Below are 21801 nucleotides of genomic sequence, written 5' to 3' on the forward strand. Positions count from 1 at the left end.
ACAGCAGCATCTATTGTTATAAGCACACTAATTATTGTGCAACACATTTGTAAATGACAGATGTAACAATATAGAAAATAGAATTCAAGAAAATATTCAATTCTGTTTCTTGAAGTAGGGAAAAAGAATTATAATCATGTGTTAATCAGTTCACCGGAATAAGAATGCATATCTTATCTAGCACTTCTTTGTAAATGATTGCTGTTAAAAGTTAATTATCGCTGTCTCTACCTTGTACTTTTCATTTTTTTGTTTGCAGTGATTACTATTCCTTCTCCTATCATACTGTGTGCACATCTTCTAAAAACTTCAAAGAAAATAATGAATTCATTAGTTTTTAATATGCTGTGTTATTTTGTTTCCGCTTTGTATCGAATGCCCTTGACGAAATATGCTTCTTCACTGGTATTGTTGTGACAATTAAGTCACTTCTTCCTCTCCTTAAAAAGAGGCTGCCTCTGGTGGTACTTAATAACTCTTCAAAATTTTGAAATATAATGGTTTGATGTTGGAAATAGAATGTTTTTCTACATAACAAGCTTAGAATCTAGGGAATCCTTTCTATGTCCTCATGATGAACTACATTGTTGAAAAGTTGAAGTCCAAGGTACAGCAGTACCTACCCAATTGTACAAAATCTTCCCTAAATTGTAAAGAGAATAAGATTTCTTGGGTCACTCAAACTATAAAACTCTCTAAAGCAGGGGTCCCCAATCCATGGACTGGTACCAGTCTGCGGCATGCCAGAAACCAGGCCTCACAAACAAGCAAAGCCCCATCCGTGGGATGCAGACGGCATGGTGAAACCATGCCCCCTCCTGTCTGCAGAAAAACTTCTCTCCATGGAAGCGGTCCCTGGTGCCCAGAATGTTGGGGGCCACTGCTCTAAAGGGGAGGAGGATACTAAATTGTTTTCTTTGCTTTTAGTTTTTTATCTCTATGTATGTATGTGTGTATGTGTGTATGTATGTGTATGTTGGGCTTAAAGAGAATGACTGGCCCAAAGTCACCCAGCCGGTTTTTCATCCCTAAGGCAGGACTAGAACTCACAGTCTCCTGGTTTCTAGGCCAACATCTTAACCACTGCACCAGATTGACTTCTTTGCTATAATTGTTTGCTATAATGTTCTAAAGGGTGACCCCAGCATGCAAGGAGCCAGAAAGAGAATGGGTGAATGGTGGAGTGATATGCATCAGCAGTATAGATTCTGATATGTACTGCAAATTGGAACAGTGTATGAAGTAATTAATTTTGACTATTAAAAATGTAAATATCTGACTCTATATAGTTTGTAATGTGAAGAGCATTGGAGAGCCAATTTGGTCTGGTGGTGAAGGCATCAGGCTAGAAACCAAGAAACTGTGAAAGTCAACTAGATGACTTTAGGCCAGTCACTCTCTGTCAGACCAACTCACCTCATGGGATTGTTGCTGTGTGGAAAATAGGAGGAGGAAGGAATATTATGTATATATGCCACCTTATTTTTAACAATAATAAAGAAGGCATTAAAAATTATTTGATGGCTATAAATATTTTTCTCCAGATAATACACCTTGAACAATCTTACATACCTACTTTGCTCCATTCCGAGAAATACCATTCTTATTCAGGGAACACCATTATCCTAAGGCCTTTTAAAAAATAATGAGGAGAAAAATAACAGATGCTTTTTTCCCCTTTCCCTCTTATACTTACTTTTTCAACCCCTGTTGAGAAATTGAAGTTCTCAAAATATGTTTTACTGAACAGTAAGCTAGTTCATTTGATTTTTCTGTCACTCATCATTACTGTGTCTGAAGCCAATTTTGTGTTTCTAGGTTGGGACTTTTGCTTCCTTGTGCATCTTTGTTCACATTTATCCATATGAATTCACTTGAGATATACCAAAGAACTACTTCCATTTAGAGAAAGACCTGCCAGGATTACTTTAAAAACTATACATTATAAAAAGATAGTTTCTATAATATACAAAGATAACATATGAAATAATTAAAAGATCAGGGATGATTTTTCAGAATGCTATTCGTAAAATATATATATATCTTATTTTTATGCTGACTTTCCCCTCTTGGGAGATTACTCCTTAAGAGGAGATGGATCTTCACAGAATTAAACTCAGAAGAAGTTTGCCAATTTATACCATGCATAGTGGAGAACTGTTTTAAACAATGTAGAGTAAAGTGGAATGACTAATGCTGAACTGTCTGAGTTTTTTCTCCTAGCTTTTAAAGAACGATCTTAAAATGCGGACCATTGAGATGCAATGCCAGCATTAAAAGGTCATTACAGGATCAGAGACTGTCCTGTAGCTTCATGTATTGCCTTTGGCTATTTTGGAGAGAGTATGCTTCATATAAGCAGCTGGCTTTGTCTTTTATTTAGTCTTTAACTTAGGCAGGAGTGCGGTTTATGAGTTTTTGGCCACAAGCTGTTTATCCCTGTCTGAAATAAAGTCTGATTGAACATGTGTACAAGCTCAAATTAAGATCTTCATAATGATTAGTAAAATTTAATTGTTTTCTGCCTTTTTGCATCTGCAGAATGCCACCTGGCAATTCTTTTTAAGTCAACATGAATCCTTATGAGGGTTGAGAAACAAGTGGAACATCTTAAGGATAGGGTCGCACCATGCAGAACTGGTGTAAAATTTGAGGGTCCAATTTATTTGGTGTGCCAATTGCTGACATTTGCTGGATTGGGAGTGTTAAGGAATTTGTTGTGCAGGGTCTCCTTGTGCTACCAAAGAGTTGCACAGACAAGGAAGGGTACTGAGAGCAGCAAGAGTCACACAGTAAGAATACACTGAGTTATAAAAACAAAAAGTAGTTTACTTTTGAGGTGGTGTAAGAACAAAAATGCACAGTCAAAAAATAAACAGTCCAGGTCATAAACAATAGCAACAGTCCAAGCTACAAAGTCTTCTTACCGATCCAGAGGTCAATACACAGTTCCGGTTACAACAGTAGTAAACCAACAGCAGAGCAAAAACAGTAACAGTAGAGATCAGTGAATTCAGAGAGAGAGAGAAGCTATGTTCCTAGCTTCCTCTTATGGCCATGAGAACACTTACACACCCATTGGCCAATTAACTTCTTAAAGACATAGCATTATGGTTAATATATTTTCAACCCAACATTGTAGGCTAACACCATATGCCTAACATTCTCCCCTTTGGGTAGAATAATATATAACTCTTACAATCTTATGCACATTCTTTCACAATTAGCATTGTGTTTCACAGCACTTTGTACCTTCGTAAAATGGTCTGCAATATTTACATCAGATGGGCAATACTCTAGCTGTATTAATTTTTCTTTGATACATTGTCTGACATTTAAATAACGAAGATCAGTATATTTAGATCTTGTTCTTACTGCAGCATTATTAGCCATCTTTATCGCAGCTTGATTGTCCTCATATACAATGAATGGATCATTTACATTTAAACCTATATCTAACAATAATTGTTTGTACACTAGCAGTTCTGTACATAACACTGATAGACATGAAAATTCAGCCTCCATTGTAGATAAGCTCATGTGTTTTTGTCTAATGGACTTAAAGTAGTTGCCCTCAGACTGGGTGCAAATACCTCGTCATAATCCTCAGTAGTTTGGGCAAAACCTTGTGCAACCAAACGTGCCTTATGGGTTATAGTTCCATCTACTCCTTTCTTTATCTTATATATCCATTTGCAACCTATAGCTTGCTCACCAGGTGGCAGTTTTGCTTTCACATAAACTTTAAGATCCTGCAAAGAATTCAACTCCCTGTTCATTGCAGCTTTCCATGATGCCTGTTCCTTTTCAGGATACATCCTGATCTCATCATAGTTAGATGGCTCTACACTAACTTGACATATACTAGCTTCATAGCGATCAGGTGGATGTCTGATACGCGTTGAACGCCAAGGAATTACAGGGTTTTGAATTTCTGACTCCTTTCCTTCCTCTGATTCATCTATTATCTCCCCTATCTCCTCTTCATCTTTTATATTTACAGGAGATGTATTATCATTACTAGTTACGTTATCAGAGGAGTCCTCAAACACTAGAGGATCAGTATTAACAGTTACTTGCACTAACCTATCCCAACCAACGTGCTCAAGGAATTTTGCATTTGCACTGTTATATACATTAGTTGTGCCTCGTTCCCAGAAACGATAGGATCTATGGTTAGCTTCATAACCTACAAAGTATAATTGCCTAGCCCTATGTTGGCCTTTACTCCTGAGTTGTGCAGGAATGTGGACCCAAGCTGGGGTGCCAAACGTGTGCAGGTAATCAAGGTTTGGTCTTCTACCATGCCATATTGTATATGGTATTTTACCAGTAGAAGTATTAACAACTAAATTCAGAACATGGTTTGCACATTTTGCTGCCTCCCCCCACAGTCTATCTGTTAAGCCAGAATCTCTTAACATGGTTCTCATCATGGCTTGTAACGTTTGCCCACATCTCTCAACAAATGAATTATGTTGAGGCCTATAAGGGGCTGAACGTTTATGCTCGATGCCAGCAGATTCTAACATATCAACAAAGCGCTTATTTGTAAATTCAGTACCATTATCAGTAATTATGCACTGAACCTTTCTCTTTGTTTTTCTCTCGACGAACTTCAGCCAGTTTGCAAATTGTTGGAAAGTGTCTGCCTTTGACTTAAGCAGATAACAAAATCCATATCGAGAGTAGTGGTCCAATATACTTAAAATATAACATGACCCTCCTAAACTTGGTTTCATGGGTCCAATTAAGTCAGCAAACACAACTTCCAAAGGTACAGTTGTTTTGAAGCTGTTTATCCTGTTTGCAGGAGTTGCCTTACTCTTTTCCTGATTACAGGCATTGCAATTCAAATACTTACTACATGGCTTCAGTGTAATTCCTTCTACTAACTCAACTGTTTTACGTAGTGAGTTAAAGTTTACATGACCTAACCGCCTATGCAATAAATGTATACATTCATCATGTGGCTTCTTGTTCTCACATATTGAGTTAGCTTTAACTGTACTAACCTGGTTACTTGTGAGAACAAATAAACCATCTTTCAAATTAGCAGTTACACAGGTTCCATTCCTCTCAATAGTGCATTGCTCCCCTCTGAATGTTACCACAAACCCAACTTTAACCAATTCCCTTACAGATAACAGGTTGAATCTTAGTTTAGGCATATATAACATAGGTAACTGTTCATTAATGCATGGACAATAGGAATTACCTTCACCAGAGGCCTTCATCCTCCAACCGTTGGCTAGTGAAACATATTGGTTGCTGTTTTTCATATTAATAAACCTCTTTTTCTCTTTAGTAATGCATTGTGAAGCCCCACTATCAACAACCCACAATTCATTATTTCTGGATGTTGGTTCACCAGAAATAGCCAAACCAATGCTCTTCTTAGCCTTCCCACTGCTATTCACATTCTGTTTTCTACCCTTTCTACAGAATTTGGCTATATGCCCTTTAGCCCCACAAGAATAACATTTCTTGATGTTGTAAGCAGTGGTGAATGGCTGCTCCTCTCGTGGCTGTGTCTCTCTCAGCTGGTCTCTGTCACGCCTCCTCCTGGACTCTTCCAGCAGTCTCCCCGTAATGTTAGTCAATGTCAGTTCCTCTCTGGTCAGGACTTCCAAAGAAGAAACATACCCATCATAACTCTCATCCAAAGATGACAAAATAATGTAGACCTGATGCAACTCTGAAAAAATCAGCTCCTTTTCATGAAGCTCTTGAAAAATTTCCTTCATGTAATTTAAATGGGTCAGCATATCTCCATTCTTCTGCAGGCGAGCCCTAAACAGCTTACGTGTAAGGTGTATATGTGCACCCACACTGTCTCGAACATAAAGCCTTCGCAAAACGCCCCAACACCTAGCAGCAGACTCCTCACCACGAATATGGACAAGCTGCTGGTCATTCAGTGTTAGTCCAATAATGCAAAGTGCTTTCTCATTGCTTCTTTTAAAGTTGTCTAACTTCTTTGCATCCTCTTCGTCATCTGGATCCCAAGCAGTAGTATCTGGTGGGTTATTTACAACAGTCCATAGTCCTTCCTTGCGCAAAAGCAAGCAGCATTTCGTGGACCAGGAAACATAGTTTGTCCCATCCAACCGGGTTATCCAGGAGATGCCTGACAACAGTTCTTGTGCCATTTTACACCAAAAAGCTAACACAAACTCAGCTAGGAATACTGTGTGAACTAACTCTCAGTACAGGCCTGGGCCCATAACCAGTGTTAAGGAATTTGTTGTGCAGGGTCTCCTTGTGCTACCAAAGAGTTGCACAGACAAGGAAGGGTACTGAGAGCAGCAAGAGTCACACAGTAAGAATACACTGAGTTATAAAAACAAAAAGTAGTTTACTTTTGAGGTGGTGTAAGAACAAAAATGCACAGTCAAAAAATAAACAGTCCAGGTCATAAACAATAGCAACAGTCCAAGCTACAAAGTCTTCTTACCGGTCCAGAGGTCAATACACAGTTCAGGTTACAACAGTAGTAAACCAACAGCAGAGCAAAAACAGTAACAGTAGAGATCAGTGAATTCAGAGAGAGAGAGAAGCTATGTTCCTAGCTTCCTCTTATGGCCATGACAACACTTACACACCCATTGGCCAATTAACTTCTTAAAGACATAGCATTATGGTTAATATATTTTCAACCCAACATTGTAGGCTAACACCATATGCCTAACAGGGAGATCTCTCTCAAAGAGACTCATACCCTAATCACTTCCTCTTTGACCAATACAGTAACCTTATTAAGGCCAGAATGCAGGCTATTACTGTCCATGTAATTCTTCTCCTTTTTGAGGTGCATGGTTACCAGTGAGATTCCAGAAGCAACTCAAGGTATGGATTCCTACATGGCTTAGGAATGGGCACCTTTAAGATAGTTTTCCTTTTGTTGCTTCTGCCAAATCGGTAACATCTGAAAAAATAGGTGTACTTCAGTCCACAGCTGTAAAGCATAGCCATCTTGTGGGTTCAAGAGATATGCTTTCTCTGTAAAACAGCATCTTCCCTGAGATTCATATAGTCTACGTTCTATTAGCTTTGTTAAAACTGTGGGAACCTACAGTAGCTCTTCCAACAGGTCCTGTACCTTGGTGACCTATTCTGGTGGTTATAATTCTTTTTGAACTAGTTGTCTATTCCAATGCATGGTTATGTATTTATTGCTTTTGTTATCTTTACTACTTTTATAGGCAAGGGCAGTGGTGGGATTCAAGCAATGGTGGGATTCAGCTGGTTCGTACCGGTTTGGCAGAACTGATGCCTATTTTTTTTGTTGAGTTTGGTGAACCAGTTATGATAAATCTACACAAGCCTCCCCTGCCACCTCCCTCCGCCAGTCCTTCATTGCCACCACTGCACTTTCTTGTGCACACTTTCTTGCCACCCTGCATTGGCCAGCATCTCCCTTCTCCATTCTGGAAATGGCAGCCCCATTTTCTGCTGCTTTCCTCCTGGCAGAAGAGAGGAAAGGAAGGACGCTTGTATGGAAGGATGCAAAGCTCCGAGAAACTACTCCAGCTGTAGCTGGGTGAAGAAGGCCAGGATCTTTTGCATTTTTGGTGTTATCGCTGTATCTTCTAATTCTTCGTTTGTCTGAGTCTGTCTATTAATTTCTTCCTTTAGGTCCTCCATCTTTGGATCTGGTTCCTCTAATTTTCCTATTATTTTCTGGGTTACTGGTTCCTTCTTTGTAGTTATTTTCTGAATTTGTAAGTTTAGATTAGAAAGTTGTTCTTTTATCTCCTTTTTGTTATTTTTAGTGTCATTATGAGCTAAGACAATTGTCTCTTATATTGATTTCCACATAGAAAGAATTTCTTTCTGAGATTCATCAACATTTTCTTCTGGTATGTGAAGCTGGGGGTTTGGGAGACAAATGTTAGAGATGGTTTTTTACCATTTAAGACTAAGTGTGGAACATCCATTTTGTTTTTGTATGCAGTCTTTATAGTCCAATCTATTTTGAGATTTAAAAAGTTTTAGTCAATTGTCATTTGAGCTCCAAATTATCCAGCCAGCCTGTCAGTCCATCCTTAGGCCTCCCCTAAACAAATATAAGCAAAGTCAGGTTTTTTCTGTCTAATGAAAAACATATCCTTTCTGTCCAGTGAGAAAAGAAACCATTAAAAGTTATTCATCAATCAAAAGTTTATAATCCAAAGAGTTCCATCATCTCAATCAGTCATGCCTGTTTCTTCTACTGGGTAATAGTTCCATGACACAGCTCTAAAAGTCAGTTAGTATTTATATTCATAATCCAAGCAGGCCAGTTTCAAAATAGTTTATCGTCTCTGCCACACAGATAAGCAGCCCAAAAGTTTTTTTTTTCCTTCTCCAGGTGCAGTCTTCGAAAGTGAAAGTTTCCAAGGACACCCAAAGTCTTATCTGAGTCTGGGCTTCAGGCCAAATTTCCTTTAAGCGTAATAAATTGCAATGCCGTGGTTCGCCAGTAGATGTTGTTAATGCCTTATTCCAGCTTCAAACTTACATTGCAAGCTTTTCAAGTCTCTTTTCTAAAAAAAAGTCTCCAAAGCACTTTTAGTCCCCAAATTTCAAGGCTATATATCTATATTGGTTCCAAATTAATCTTATAATTTTCTCCATTTCCCCCCAAGCATTTGGTTCACCGCTTTTTTCCCCCCTGAGGGAATGGGATGGAAATTCCCTTTCCCTCTCTCATTGGGGAAGATTCTTTGCTTTGGGTGATTTCTTCCAGGAAAAAGTCTTAAAGTTATAAAGAGAGGATAGAGTCTCACCCAGTTTCATCCACGTTGCTCAAAAGTTACTCATTAGTGCTTATTTCCTTCGGTTGTCAGCAGCTTCTGACTGGCCACAGAAGTGTAGCCAGTCTTTTCCCCACCGGTTTGGAGGAGTTCCTCAGATCAAATGGAAGGGCAGCTGCTCCTCCACGATCACCGAGGGTTCCCTCCGTCACCACTCCGGGGCAACTTTTGACCCTTTATAAGATCCCAGCGGGGTGAAATCAAATGCAGAAGGCGGAGCCCCTTCTTCATGTGTCTGTTACGCTGCAACATCAAACCGGAAGTCTCCTGTAGTCAGTTACGTTTTTTATTTCATTTTAAGCCCCCTAGTTTCCCGCACTAGCAAGTTGTTTTATGTTAACCCTTTGTGTTTGCCTGCTGTTTCTTTTCTATCAAACATTATTAAGCTGAGGCCAACAAAAGTATTTTTTGGCTTAGCATGGATTTGCATATATAGCATATTCACAGCATGGCATTCCAAATATAATGATTTATTTAAACATCTTCATTTATTTTAACTTTGTCATAGAATAAGTAAAACCCAAAATTCAAATCATGATCTTGTTTGATCAAGGAGGGAATTACAATTACTGTTATAAAAGGCTCTTCGTACATTTTTGCTGAAAATGGATAGAAATGAAGTGCAGATTTCAGGATTTATTAATTTAAAACATTTGTTTATAGAAAGAAGGAAACTAGAATATGGGAGAGTGGAAATGGAAATAATAGCTGTGTTTGTAAGATAAGTCACTTTTTAATTTTTTCTTGCTTTTCTTTTTTTTTACTTTTTTACAATATTTTATATTTTTTCCATTTCTTTTATATTAACTGTAGTTTTTTTAAATCTTTGTAAAATCTTCTTGTAATAAAAATTATTTTAAAAAGTTGAACCATAGCTTTGTTGCCCGTGATCTGCTGCATTTACAGTTATTCAGATAGATCACAGTGACAGCAAGTATAGCAAATCATGCTGCTTAAGTCATAAATTGACATAACTTACATTGCTATTATTAAATTTAAGGAAAAGCTAAAGTGAACCTGCAGAACTGGTTTGTGATAAGCAGTGCCAATAATAATATTTTGCTCTACCAATATACTTTGCACTACTATTATTTACCAACTGCTAGTTATAGGTAGATTCTGTTATACATTCCAATATATGTATGTGCAAATATCTTCAGATCATTTGTTCTCTGTACGTCTGTAGGTCTCTTAAGGCGTCTTCCTCATCAATAGTAACTGCATCCTTTCTGTTTTCATATTTGAACAATATGAAATGTTTGAAAGACTATTTGGAATGTTTCATAAGGTAGTAATACCAACATAATAGTAAATGCATAAGCATGCAGAATGGAAAACATTTATGCTTAGTGTGCAGATTCTTTTTAGGCATAATTAATATAGTAAACTGCATATTTGATTTTTAAAAAAATTTCTAGGCTTCTCTCTCACTAATACAGGATTTACTCTCTTGCTATGTTAGCTAAGAAATTGTTTTCGTATTCAGCAAATGTTCAGGTTTAATAGCCTCATTTTCTGCATATATGCTTCATAAAGATATAATTGTTAAATAAACAATTATATAAATGAAAATGAGGCATCGGCCTCATTATAAGGCATCGGCCTTATAATAACTGACTCATTTGAAAGATACTTCCCCATTCTCCTTTTCCTGTTGTAGGGAAATGAAGTCTTGCGTGCTTTCCATGATAGTGCCCGTGACATAGTTGTAACTCTGTGATTACTAGATGGTTGTGAACAGGTATAATAACATTTTAATAAAATTTGAACATGCATAAAATACATGTAAAGCCTAGGGCTGTATAAACATTTGATTAAAACACAATATAATAAAATTTTCTCTTTTCAAACTGATTTTGTGATTTGGTAAATTTTTGCATGTAATCTTTATGAATAAATAAATAAACAACTCATCCCAACATTGATTTGAATTAAATCAATTTTAAAAAATGGGTCCCAGCTGACTTGCATATCCTAATATAGCTGAAACGGTGTAATCATGAACTCAGATGAAATCTGAGACTGGACCACCATAATGCATATAGGGAAATCTCAAAAGGCCTGATATTCAAAGGCTAAAAAAAATTAGATCTACACACACAGAGTAAATACATGTTATGCATAGAATAAAAATGGCAAAAAGTGAGATGGTATCTGTGCAAAAGGCAAGCTAAACACATGCTTGGGAATCAACCCTATCTGGACCGGGATGCCTTGCGTACAGTCACTCAAGCGCTCGTGACCTCTCGTCTAGACTACTGTAATGCTGTCTACATGGGGCTGCCCTTGAAGTCCACTCGGAGGCTCCAACTGGTGCAGAATGCAGCTGCGCGAGTTGTACTGGGAGTTTCCCGATACTCCCATGTTACACCTTTGCTCCGCGAGCTGCATTGGCTGCCGGTTGTCCTCCGGGTGAGATTCAAGGTGTTGGTAATGACTTACAAAGCCCTACATGGCATGGGTCCGGATTACCTACGGCAACACCTGCGGCCGGCGTCAACTTCCCTCCGTCCAGTGCGCTCCCACAGAGAGGGCCTCCTCAGGGTGCCTCCGATCAAAGAATGCTGATTGGTGGCCCCCAGGGGGAGGGCGTTCTCTGTGGGCACGCCAGACCTGTGGAACCGCTTGCTGGTTGAGCTCCGGATGGCCCCCGACCTTCGCTCCTTCCGGCGCGATCTAAAAACGTATTTATTTGAGCAATCCAACCTGGTTTGATGGGTTAGGGCAGGGGTTTTAATATGTTTTTAATTATTGTTTTAAATTTGGGCATTATATTTAATCGTTTTTTAACTTTTGTATTCTGCTTTTATATTTATTGCCCTGTACACCGCCCTGAGTCCTTCGGGAGAAGGGCAGTATAAAAATATAATAAATATAATATAAATAATATCTTGCTACAGGCTCTGTAGCAATATATACTGCTACAGGCTTTGGAAATATCCATGTAAGTTATGTTTTGGAATCTGTATCCCAAGTCGGTTTTGCAAATAATAGGAAGGTAGGAGATAGGATGAATAGGATGTAACTATCTGACTGAACATAAATATTTTACATCTTTGTTGATGTAGGTTTTGATGAACTCCATGCTTGTTCTGATCCTGGATTCCCTGAATATGGATATAAAATGCCCAGCACAGGTGTTTTCTTTGAAAGTTCAGTTGTCCGGTTTCATTGCCAAGAAGGATACAGGCTTAAGGGTCCATCCCAAAAGCTTTGTGAGAGACATTTTAATGGCTCCCTAAGCTGGAAGCCAAGTGATAAATCTGTGTGCCTACAAGAAGGTAAGTCTAACTTACTGTTAGCGAATTTCATTTTGTAAAAAACCCTCCATAGTAGTATGTCTGTGCTTCTGGATTATGAGATTGTGCTATAATTTCTGTGAAAATTTTAAAACAATTTTTATTTTAATACTGATATTCACAAAGAAAGAGGTGGCATCACTGAGCTCAATAAAAATATGCCTTTCTTTTGACACTAGAAATCAAAATTCATTAAATACTCTATCCACAAATAGAAGCTGATATTCCCAAACAAGCTATTTTAAAAATATTTGTGTTTGTGACAAATATGGTATACTTTATAGCTATATAATAGGAAAATTGTAGATTAAAGATGCAGGTGCTACATCCAAATGAAATAGATACAAACTTAGTATTTAATTATTCTTCAGATGTTATTTATATAACTTTAAAGTTTTATTTTAAGAGCAGGATGATTGATTTATAATAAAGTAGATGATAATCAGAATATAAAACCAATTATGTGTTGCTGGAATGTTATAAATTTAACAAAGTGAAAAGGAATGGCAGATAAAAAAATATCTAAATTTCTATACTAAGAACACATGTCTGGGTATTGTTTTCTTTCTAATTATTTCTTACATGCAATTTATTATGGATTCTTTGAGAGGATATCTACAGCTCAAATTTTCAACATCTATTAAACACTGTGTTCTATATTAACTTGCTGGGTCAATGTTAGTGATGTTGTCATGATTATGACTGTACAAAAGATAGTGTTTATTTGCACATAGAAAAGTGTTGAAAATGTTCAGAATAAGTTCTGCTGATGAATTGTTTTTCAGTGTAGTTTAAGGAAGTTCAAATCTTGATCTATGAGTAGAGTTGGGACTATTAATACCAGTTCAACATGTCCCCGAAGTGTGAGGGGACCTAAAAAGGCATGAATTTGCTATTGGCATAAATCATATTCTGAGGGAATGTGCGTCTTCATCCCACCAGATACAAATTGATTTAGAAAAATGTTGGTACAACTTCATCTGTAATGTGTGATATTCTAGTTCTGATAGTGCACCTAAATATATCAGGAATAAAACCTTTCAGCATCAACCATATTAAATAAAAATAAGCATTATCTGTTTACCACATAAGCAAATCTATATATTTTACATATTTTAATAAAATTATTAGGCATATATTATATGTGAAATTTTCACCAAAAAATCTACAAGATTATTTCTAAAATGGGCGCCATAAGCTGATTCAGTTTTGCACATTTCCATTTTGACTTCTCCCACTTCCAGAGTTTGTCACAATTTTATCTGTATCGTCATCAGTATAGTTCAACCTTGTCAGGAAATGGATCATCGTTTAACCATAATGATGGCCTATTGGATCATCCTTTATCAAACAGTTATTTAGTAACAGCCTGAACTTCACACATTTTTGTTCTTTTTAGCAAAGGAGAAAATAAGAGTAAATATTTTGTTGGAGTTGTAGAATAAATCTAGATTCTTTTCTACACTGGTTTTAACACAGAAATTGCCTTGATGCTTGTGGAGTATAACTTGCCTTTGAAAATAGCTGAAAGAATGCAACCTGACTGATTTTGCTAAATATTTTAATTGTACTCTGTACCCTCAAAGTTCTATATTGCTGAGGTATGGTGAGCGTATTGTTTAAGTTATTCCTTTCATTGTTGACAAACAAGACTACTTGGGTGGGAAGTGAGGAAGGGTCTACTTTAATCAATAAAATGTTCCATAAAGTTCCATATATTTATCATCTGCATGAAATTGCTGGGTGAAGTTTTGGGCTCTGATATTAATAGCATACAGATGATACCAGCTCTTTCTTTCACTTTATCTGATCAGTGACAGAACAGAAGTATATAACATAGAATGAAAATACATTTGTAAGTGAGTTACCTAAGTAAACATTCTATTTATTTTGAGGAGTCATATTCATAAAATAACAGATTTGTTGTTCAGGTTGCTCTTTGTTCTGGTATTCTTGTATCTTTTCCATCTTCACCTGGTTTCCCATTTGCTGCCATCCTAACAAAAGCACACCTTGCACAGTTACTCAGTTTTAAATGACTCCTTCCAGATTTGATACATCTCACTTTATGTGAGATTTCTCTTGAAAAGAATCTGATATTTGATGCAAAAGTTTGGATGACCACATTATATCTATTTTAATTTACTACACTAAATCTGTTTCCAGTGCAATACAAATGGCTTCTATTTGGTTTTGAAAGCATCACATGGCTTGGGACATGAATATTAAGAATCAACCTCTTAAATAGCAACTTTCCCACTTGTTCTGGTCATCGTTAAGAGCATTGCTTTAGGTCTTCTAGCTATTTGAAGCAGCATATAGTTTATAATTACAGATTTTAACACCAGTTTTATACACACACACACACACACACACACACAAACACATATATATATATATATATATATACATACATACATACATACATATATATATACATACAACCAGTTACCTTTCCTGGATGTACTTATATACAAAAAACAGAACGGCACCCTAGGGCACACAGTCTACCGAAAGAAAACACACACCAACCGTTACCTCAATGCGCAATCACATCATCACCCAGCACAAATAAATTCAGTAGCCAAAACACTAATAACAAGAACCAGACGCCTTGCAGATGAAACACATATACAAACAGAACTACACACCCTGACAGACATATTGACAGCAAACAAGTTCCAAAAAAACAAAATCACCAATATGATTCAGCAGGGGACTCCGAAACAGAAAAACATCCAAGAAGAAGAACAGAACAACGGACAAGCCATCTTGCCCTACATAAAAGGAACAACCGACAAAATCAGTAAAGTACTACGCAAACATAACATCAAAACCGCATTTAACACTGACAGAAAGATATCAACCATCCTGAGAAATCCCAAAGACAAAATAGAACTGGAAAACCAGGGCATATACCAAATCCCATGCGCCTCCTGTCCAGCAACATACATCGGACAGACTAACAGAAGAATAGAGGTACGTGTAGAAGAACATAAAAACTCAGTACAGAAGAAAGATCACACATCTTCACTAGTACAACACATAAACACTACGGGACACAACATCAATTTTGAAGGTACAAAAACAATCGCCAAAATAGAACATCTCAATAGCAGAATAATCAGAGAAGCCATTGAAATAGAAAAACACCCAGACAGTATGAACAAGCGAGACGACACCTCCCGCCTACATGCCATTTGGAAACCAGCATTGATAGAGAAACGAATTTCAGAAAACAAGGATTTAAAAAACCAACAAACAACCCCAAATGCCACCAGCCCCAGCAAGACTCATCCACACCCAGAACAAAAACTCTCCCACACAGAAGACAGAACAAGTCAAGCAAAAGTGCCATCACCCAAGCAGAAGAACGCACACACGAACCTGACTGACCCATACCAGAGATACATAGCAGGTCCTCGAACTCGGAGCCAAACCAAAGCTCTGGAGGCCACTACACAGCCCACTCCTCAGGACACCAAATCACAACACTCAGGATATTACAATACAACAAAAAACCCCACCCATTCAGAACACACCCCACCCAATCAGAAGACAGCCACGCCTCCAACCAATCAGAAGACAACCACGCATCCACCCAATCAGAAGACAGCCACGCCTCCACTCAATCAGAAGACAACCACGCCTCCTCCCAGTCGGAGGACACCCCCACCCAATCAGAAAGCAGCCACGCCTCCACCCAGTCAGAACACAGCCCCACCGGCAGTTGGAAGGAAAGGAACAGCCAGACCACGCATTGCTCCCGGAAGCAGCAGGAGGAAAACTCCGGCCTGATGATGACGGATGGGATTTCGTCGAAACGTCGCCACAACTTTCTGCAGATGAAAGAACGCGGGAAGAAACCCGAGACTCTAGATCTACATATATGTATGTATGTGTATATGTATATGTGTGTGTGTGTATATATATATATATATATATATATATATATATATATATATATATATATATATATATATATATATATATTTATTTACATTTATATACCGCCCTATTCCCTGAGGACTCAGGGCGGTTTACAGGGAATTAAAAAATCCACCATACAAAAGTTAAAAACCAAATTAAAAAATATTAAATTGACCCTGTATACTTAAAAAATATATATGTATATATATATGTATATATATATGTATATATATATATATATATATATTTGTGTAAATTACTAACAAAGAATTAAAGGGAAACTGAGATGCATTTCTGACTCCTTAGTCGTCCTCAGCCAGCTATACCCTTCTGAGATTCGAACCTGGGCTGATTGCATACAAGGCAGTGTTATATGAATTGTCCGGTGTGACTACTGCCTGTTTGATGGCCTTCAAGATAGGCTGAAAACAGGAAATAAAGATTTGCCCCATGTTTGGGGCCTAGCAAGGTAATCTAAATAGTTAACATTTGAAACATATATATATATATATATATATATATATATATATATATATATATATATATATATATATATATATATATATATATATATATATATATATATATATATATATGTATAGATATATGTATAGATATATGTATATATAGATATATGTATATATAGATATATGTATGTATGTATATATATATATATATATATATATATATATATATATATATATATATATATATATATATATATATATATATATATATATAAAATATGGGTGGGGGTGTATCAACTTGCTGTGATTTAGGTGTCATTCTTAAAGGGTATGAAAAGTTCTTTAAGGAAGCATTTAGTTAAATTTATTGTATTTTAGCTTGTATAATCAATTGCTGTTTATATCAAATGAAATTTACTATTGCAATAATTGATTAAAGCTAACATTGATTTTTAAGAAAAGCATGAGATATGCATCCTTATTTTTATTTTTACCAACATAAGTATTGTCTGGTGAATTCTGCTGACCTGGGCACAGAAGTTGGCAGTGGCCAATATCCTGTCTGGAAAGTGGCCAGAGAGATCATATAACGGTTTTCAGGCCTGTCTAGTATACTAGCTAAATGGGGTTATTTGTTTTTGAAAAGAATCCCTACAGCATAGAGTCTTGCATATGTGCCACCGTTTATGTTTTTCCTACATTGTATGGCTACAAATGCTGTAAAAAGAGGATCTAAAGCAGGGGTGTCAAACTGTCGCTCGTGGGCTGGATGCGTCATCGGGAAACTACGGCTACCCCATTGCCAGCAATGGCGAAAAAGCTCCCATACGTTGCGCAACATCATGTGACATCATGAGTTTGACATGTCTGATCTAAAGACTCTTTCAGCAAGGCAGAAAGGAGGGAGTTTAGATGAGGATGAAGAGGTAATGAAGTCCATCATACAATTTTTCCTTGTTGCTCCAAAGTTGAGAATTTGTAATATGTGAAATACTTTTTTTCAAATCATTATTCTAGACATACTGCATAATGTCTAACTGCATCATGGCACAAATTCTGGGGCAAACTCATAAATTAAAAGTTTACTTTTCGTTTTCTTCAACCAGGAGGCCTAGAAATGATATTGTACAATTATGAATACAAGTCTGACTAGTGCAAAATAATATCTTTAAAAACATACGCCCATACTTGCAGACCGAATTATTTCTATAAATGTATTATTTCCTGGGTCTTAAAAATGAGTCAACTATGACTTCCGGTTTGACGGGGCTCCGTCTTCCACATTAGATATTGCCCTCCTGGGGACCCTAAAAAGGGTCAAAAGTCACTCCGAAGAGTTGATGAAGAAAGAGGGGACCCTCATTGATCACGGAGGGGTGGCGGCCCTTCTGCTGGATCCGAAGAAGCCCCCCAAACCAGCAGGGGAATGCTGGCTATATTCGTGTGGCCAGTCAGAAGCTGCTTACAACCGAAAACAAGCATTAACTAGCCATTTCTGAGCAATATGGATGGAACTGGGTGAGACTTTATCCTGTTTTTATGGCCCTAACACTACTCTCCTAGAAAAAAGAATGTCCACAGCAAAGAATCCTCCCCGATGAGAGAAGGAAGGGAAGTTATTGCCCTGCTCCCTCAGGAAAAGAAAAGCGGCAAATTAATTGCTTTGGGGGAAAACAGGAAACTACAAGTTCAATTTGAAACTAATACAGATCTATAGCTTTGAAATTTGGGAACTAAAAATACCTTTGAGACTTTTAGAAAAAATATTTGAAAGTTTGCAAAATAAGCTTGGATTTGGAAAGCTGGAAGACATTAACGACATCTAGTGCAGAATTATGGCACTACAATTTATTATGTTTAAGGAAAACTTGGCTTGAAACCCAGACTCAGATAAAACTTTTTGTTGTTCCTGAACACTTTCACTTTTGCAGACTGCAGCTGGGAAAAGGGAAGAACAACTACTCTTGGGTTGCTTATCTGGGTTGGGGACCCTATTGGACTATAAGGACTGTATACAAAAACAAAATGAGTGTTCCATACTCAGCCTTAAATGGTAAAAAAAATCATCTTCAACACCTGTGTCCAAAGCTCCCAGCTTGATATATCAACAAGAAAACGTTAATGAATCTCAGAAAGAAATTATTTCCATATTGAAATCAAGAGACAATTGTTTTATTTCAGGATAAGTGTAAAAATAACGCAAATGAGATAAAAAAACAATTTTCTAACCTAAACTTACAAATCCTAGATAATGACTGCAAAGAAAGAACTAATAACCCAGAAAACAGAAGGAAAATTAGACGAAATGGATCCAAAGATGGAGGACCTAAAGAAAAGTCAAATCTATTAGGAGAAATGCTGAATATTGACAAATAAGAAATGAAAAACTGAAGGAGAAGGATGGAGGCTGTTTAATGAATATAAATGGGTTGAGCATTCTTCCAAAAACACTTCAGCCAAATTCTTTTCCTTGTGCCAAAGAATATATATAAAAAACAGAGGAAGAACTACTTGATGATTTATATGTACTGACTTGGAAAGTTATTTGGCAAAGGAAGAAAGTTAGAGTAAGACTGAAGAAAATACAGATTCTGACCTATTAGATGGGATATTATACTACTAAACAGATGTTTGAATATGACTAAGAAAATAGAAAACTGTTAGAAATGAAATTATTATTATAATTAGAAGGATAGTATTTGTAACTAGAATATTATACTTTGTTATGAGATGGGAAATATGAAAATTTTTAAAGGGTAAGGGAAGCTTTTGGTTACCTAAATATAATTTATTATGATAAAATTATAAGCAATAGAGATATTTTGAACATTGATGGGAAATTTAAAAAAAATTTAAAAGTGGGGAAAACAGCGGGGGGGGGGGAAATAAATGGATTTTAAGTGCAAATGCAATTGAGATATATTTTGGCTAGAAAAGATATTATAAATTGATACTACCGATATTATGTATAATACCAGAAAAATGTGATGAAGATGTCTATTTAATTGTGTATGTATTAACAGTAACAAGAATTGTATTTGCCCAGTTTGGAAAAATGCATTATACTGGAAGAAGGGAGGACCAAGAAAGCACTGGATGGTGTAGTATTTGAACTAGACTGAGAAAGTTAATATGTGCCATTGAATTACCAATAGACCCAGACTACACATTGCTTATTAATTACTTATGGTTGTAAAATTAGAAAATAAAATATTTATTTAAAAAATGAGTTGCCTATCTTTTTGCTTGCTGTTACTACCTCATATTCATCAGTCTTGAGATTATGAATCTACTGTTTACAATACAACGTGCATGCAGCTGTAATTTGGCAGATGTACACAAATATACAATAGTTTCCTTTATTTGCTTTTTATTTTTTCTTTCTTACCATTAAATGATATCATAGATACATACTGTGTCTTCATATATGACAGAGGAGTGGGAGGAGAGGGAAGGGAAGAGAGAAGGAGAGAAACTTTCCTCATGCAAAACCTGAATAATTTTGGTTCATAATTGCCAATCAACTATGAAGAATACTGAATGCTTTGGGCAAAGCTGTCACTTCTTGGCTTAAATAATTTTCCTAGATTGTTGATGACTACTCCACAAAGATCTACTATCTACTCATTGGAGAAAGATAATATGGAGAAATATGAAATTGAAACTAATAATTGATAAATCAGAACTAGTTCAGTGGGGAGTAAAATCCATTCAAATCCTTTTTAACAAAAAGCATACTACTAATTTCTTTTAATAGTTGACCTTTTATAAAGAGAGAGAAATTATTCATTGATCCCTTAAAATGCAGTCTTACTCTTTTAAACATTTAAATATAATTTGGTTTATTACATTACTTTCAGTCTATTTGACTATTTGAATGGTTATAATGATCCTTCATGGATTACTGCCTTGTCGTGGCGAAGGGGCTTGCGTAATTCAATGAAGCTATGAGCTATGCCGTGCAGGGCTACCCAAGACGGACAGGTCATAGTCGAGAGTTCTGACAAAACGTGATCCACTGGAGAAGGAAATGGCAACCCACTCCAGTATGTTTGCCATGAAAACCCTATGGACAGTACCAAAAGGCAAAACGATATGACGCTGGAAGATGAGCCCCTCAGGTCGGAAGGCGTCCAATATGCTACTGGGGAAGAGCAGAGGGCTAGTACTAGTAGCGCCAGAAAGAATGAAGCGACTGGGCCAAAGCCGAAAGGACGCTCAGCTGTGGATGTGTCTGGTGGTGAAAGGAAAGTCCGATGCTGTAAAGATTTTTTCTCCATAGGAACCTGGAATGTAAGATCCATGAATCAAGGCAAGCTGGACATGGTCAAACAAGAGATGACAAGACTGAACATCGACATCTTAGGTATCAGCGAACTAAAATGGACAGGAATGGTTGAATTTAATTCAGATGACCATCAGGTATACTACTGCGGGCAAGAATCCCTCAGAAGAAATGGAGTAGCCTTCATAGTCAATAAAAGAGTAGGAAAAGCAATACTGGGATACAATCCTCAAAATGACAGAATGATCTCAGTTCGAATCCAAGGCAAACCATTCAATATCACAGTAGTCCAAGTCTATGCCCCAACCACCAGTGCTGAAGAGGATGAAATTGACCGGTTCTACGAAGCCCTACAGCACCTTATAGAACTAACACCAAAAAATGATGTCCTTATCATCATGGGGGATTGGAATGCTAAAGTAGGAAGCCAAAAGATAACTGGAATAACAGGCAAGTTTGGCCTTGGAGTACAAAATGAAGCAGGGCACAGGCTGATAGAATTTTGTCAAGAGAATACGATGGTCATAGCAAACACTCTTTTCCAACAACCCAAGAGACGGCTCTACACATGGACATCACCAGACGGTCAACACAGAAATCAGATTGACTATATGCTCTGCAGCCAAAGATGGAGAAGCTCTATACAGTCAGTAAAAACAAGACCAGGAGCTGACTGTGGCTCAGACCATGAGCTTCTCCTTGCAAAGTTTAGGCTCAAACTGAAGAAAGTAGGGAAAAGCACTAGGACACTCAGGTATGAATTAAATCATATCCCTGTTGAATATACAGTAGAGGTGACAAATAGATTTAAGGAATTAGATCTGATAGACAGAGTGCCTGAAGAACTATGGACAGAGGTTCGTGACATTGTACAACAGGTAGCAACCAAAACCATCCCAAAGAAAAAGAAATGCAAGAAAGCAAAATGGCTGTCTGAGGAAGCTTTGCAAATAGCTGAGGAAAGGAGGGAAGCGAAAGGCAAGGGAGAAAAAGAAAGATATGCCCAATTGAATGCAGAATTC

General features: G+C 37.1%; 1 protein-coding gene across 2 annotated transcripts in view; it reads left to right on the forward strand.

Annotated features, from left to right (window-relative positions):
• SUSD4 (sushi domain containing 4) overlaps window positions 1-21801 on the forward strand; it is a 69017-nt gene that overhangs the window by 19063 nt on the left and 28153 nt on the right. For both annotated transcript variants that reach the window (XM_083355969.1, XM_083355970.1), the window contains exon 3: window positions 11867-12079. In XM_083355969.1, the coding sequence (XP_083212095.1) occupies window positions 11867-12079 (213 nt within the window). The remainder of the gene's footprint in view (window positions 1-11866; window positions 12080-21801) is intronic.

Source organism: Vipera ursinii (assembly GCF_947247035.1).
Source record: "Vipera ursinii genome assembly, chromosome: 1".
Classification (NCBI taxonomy): Eukaryota; Metazoa; Chordata; class Lepidosauria; order Squamata; family Viperidae; genus Vipera; species Vipera ursinii.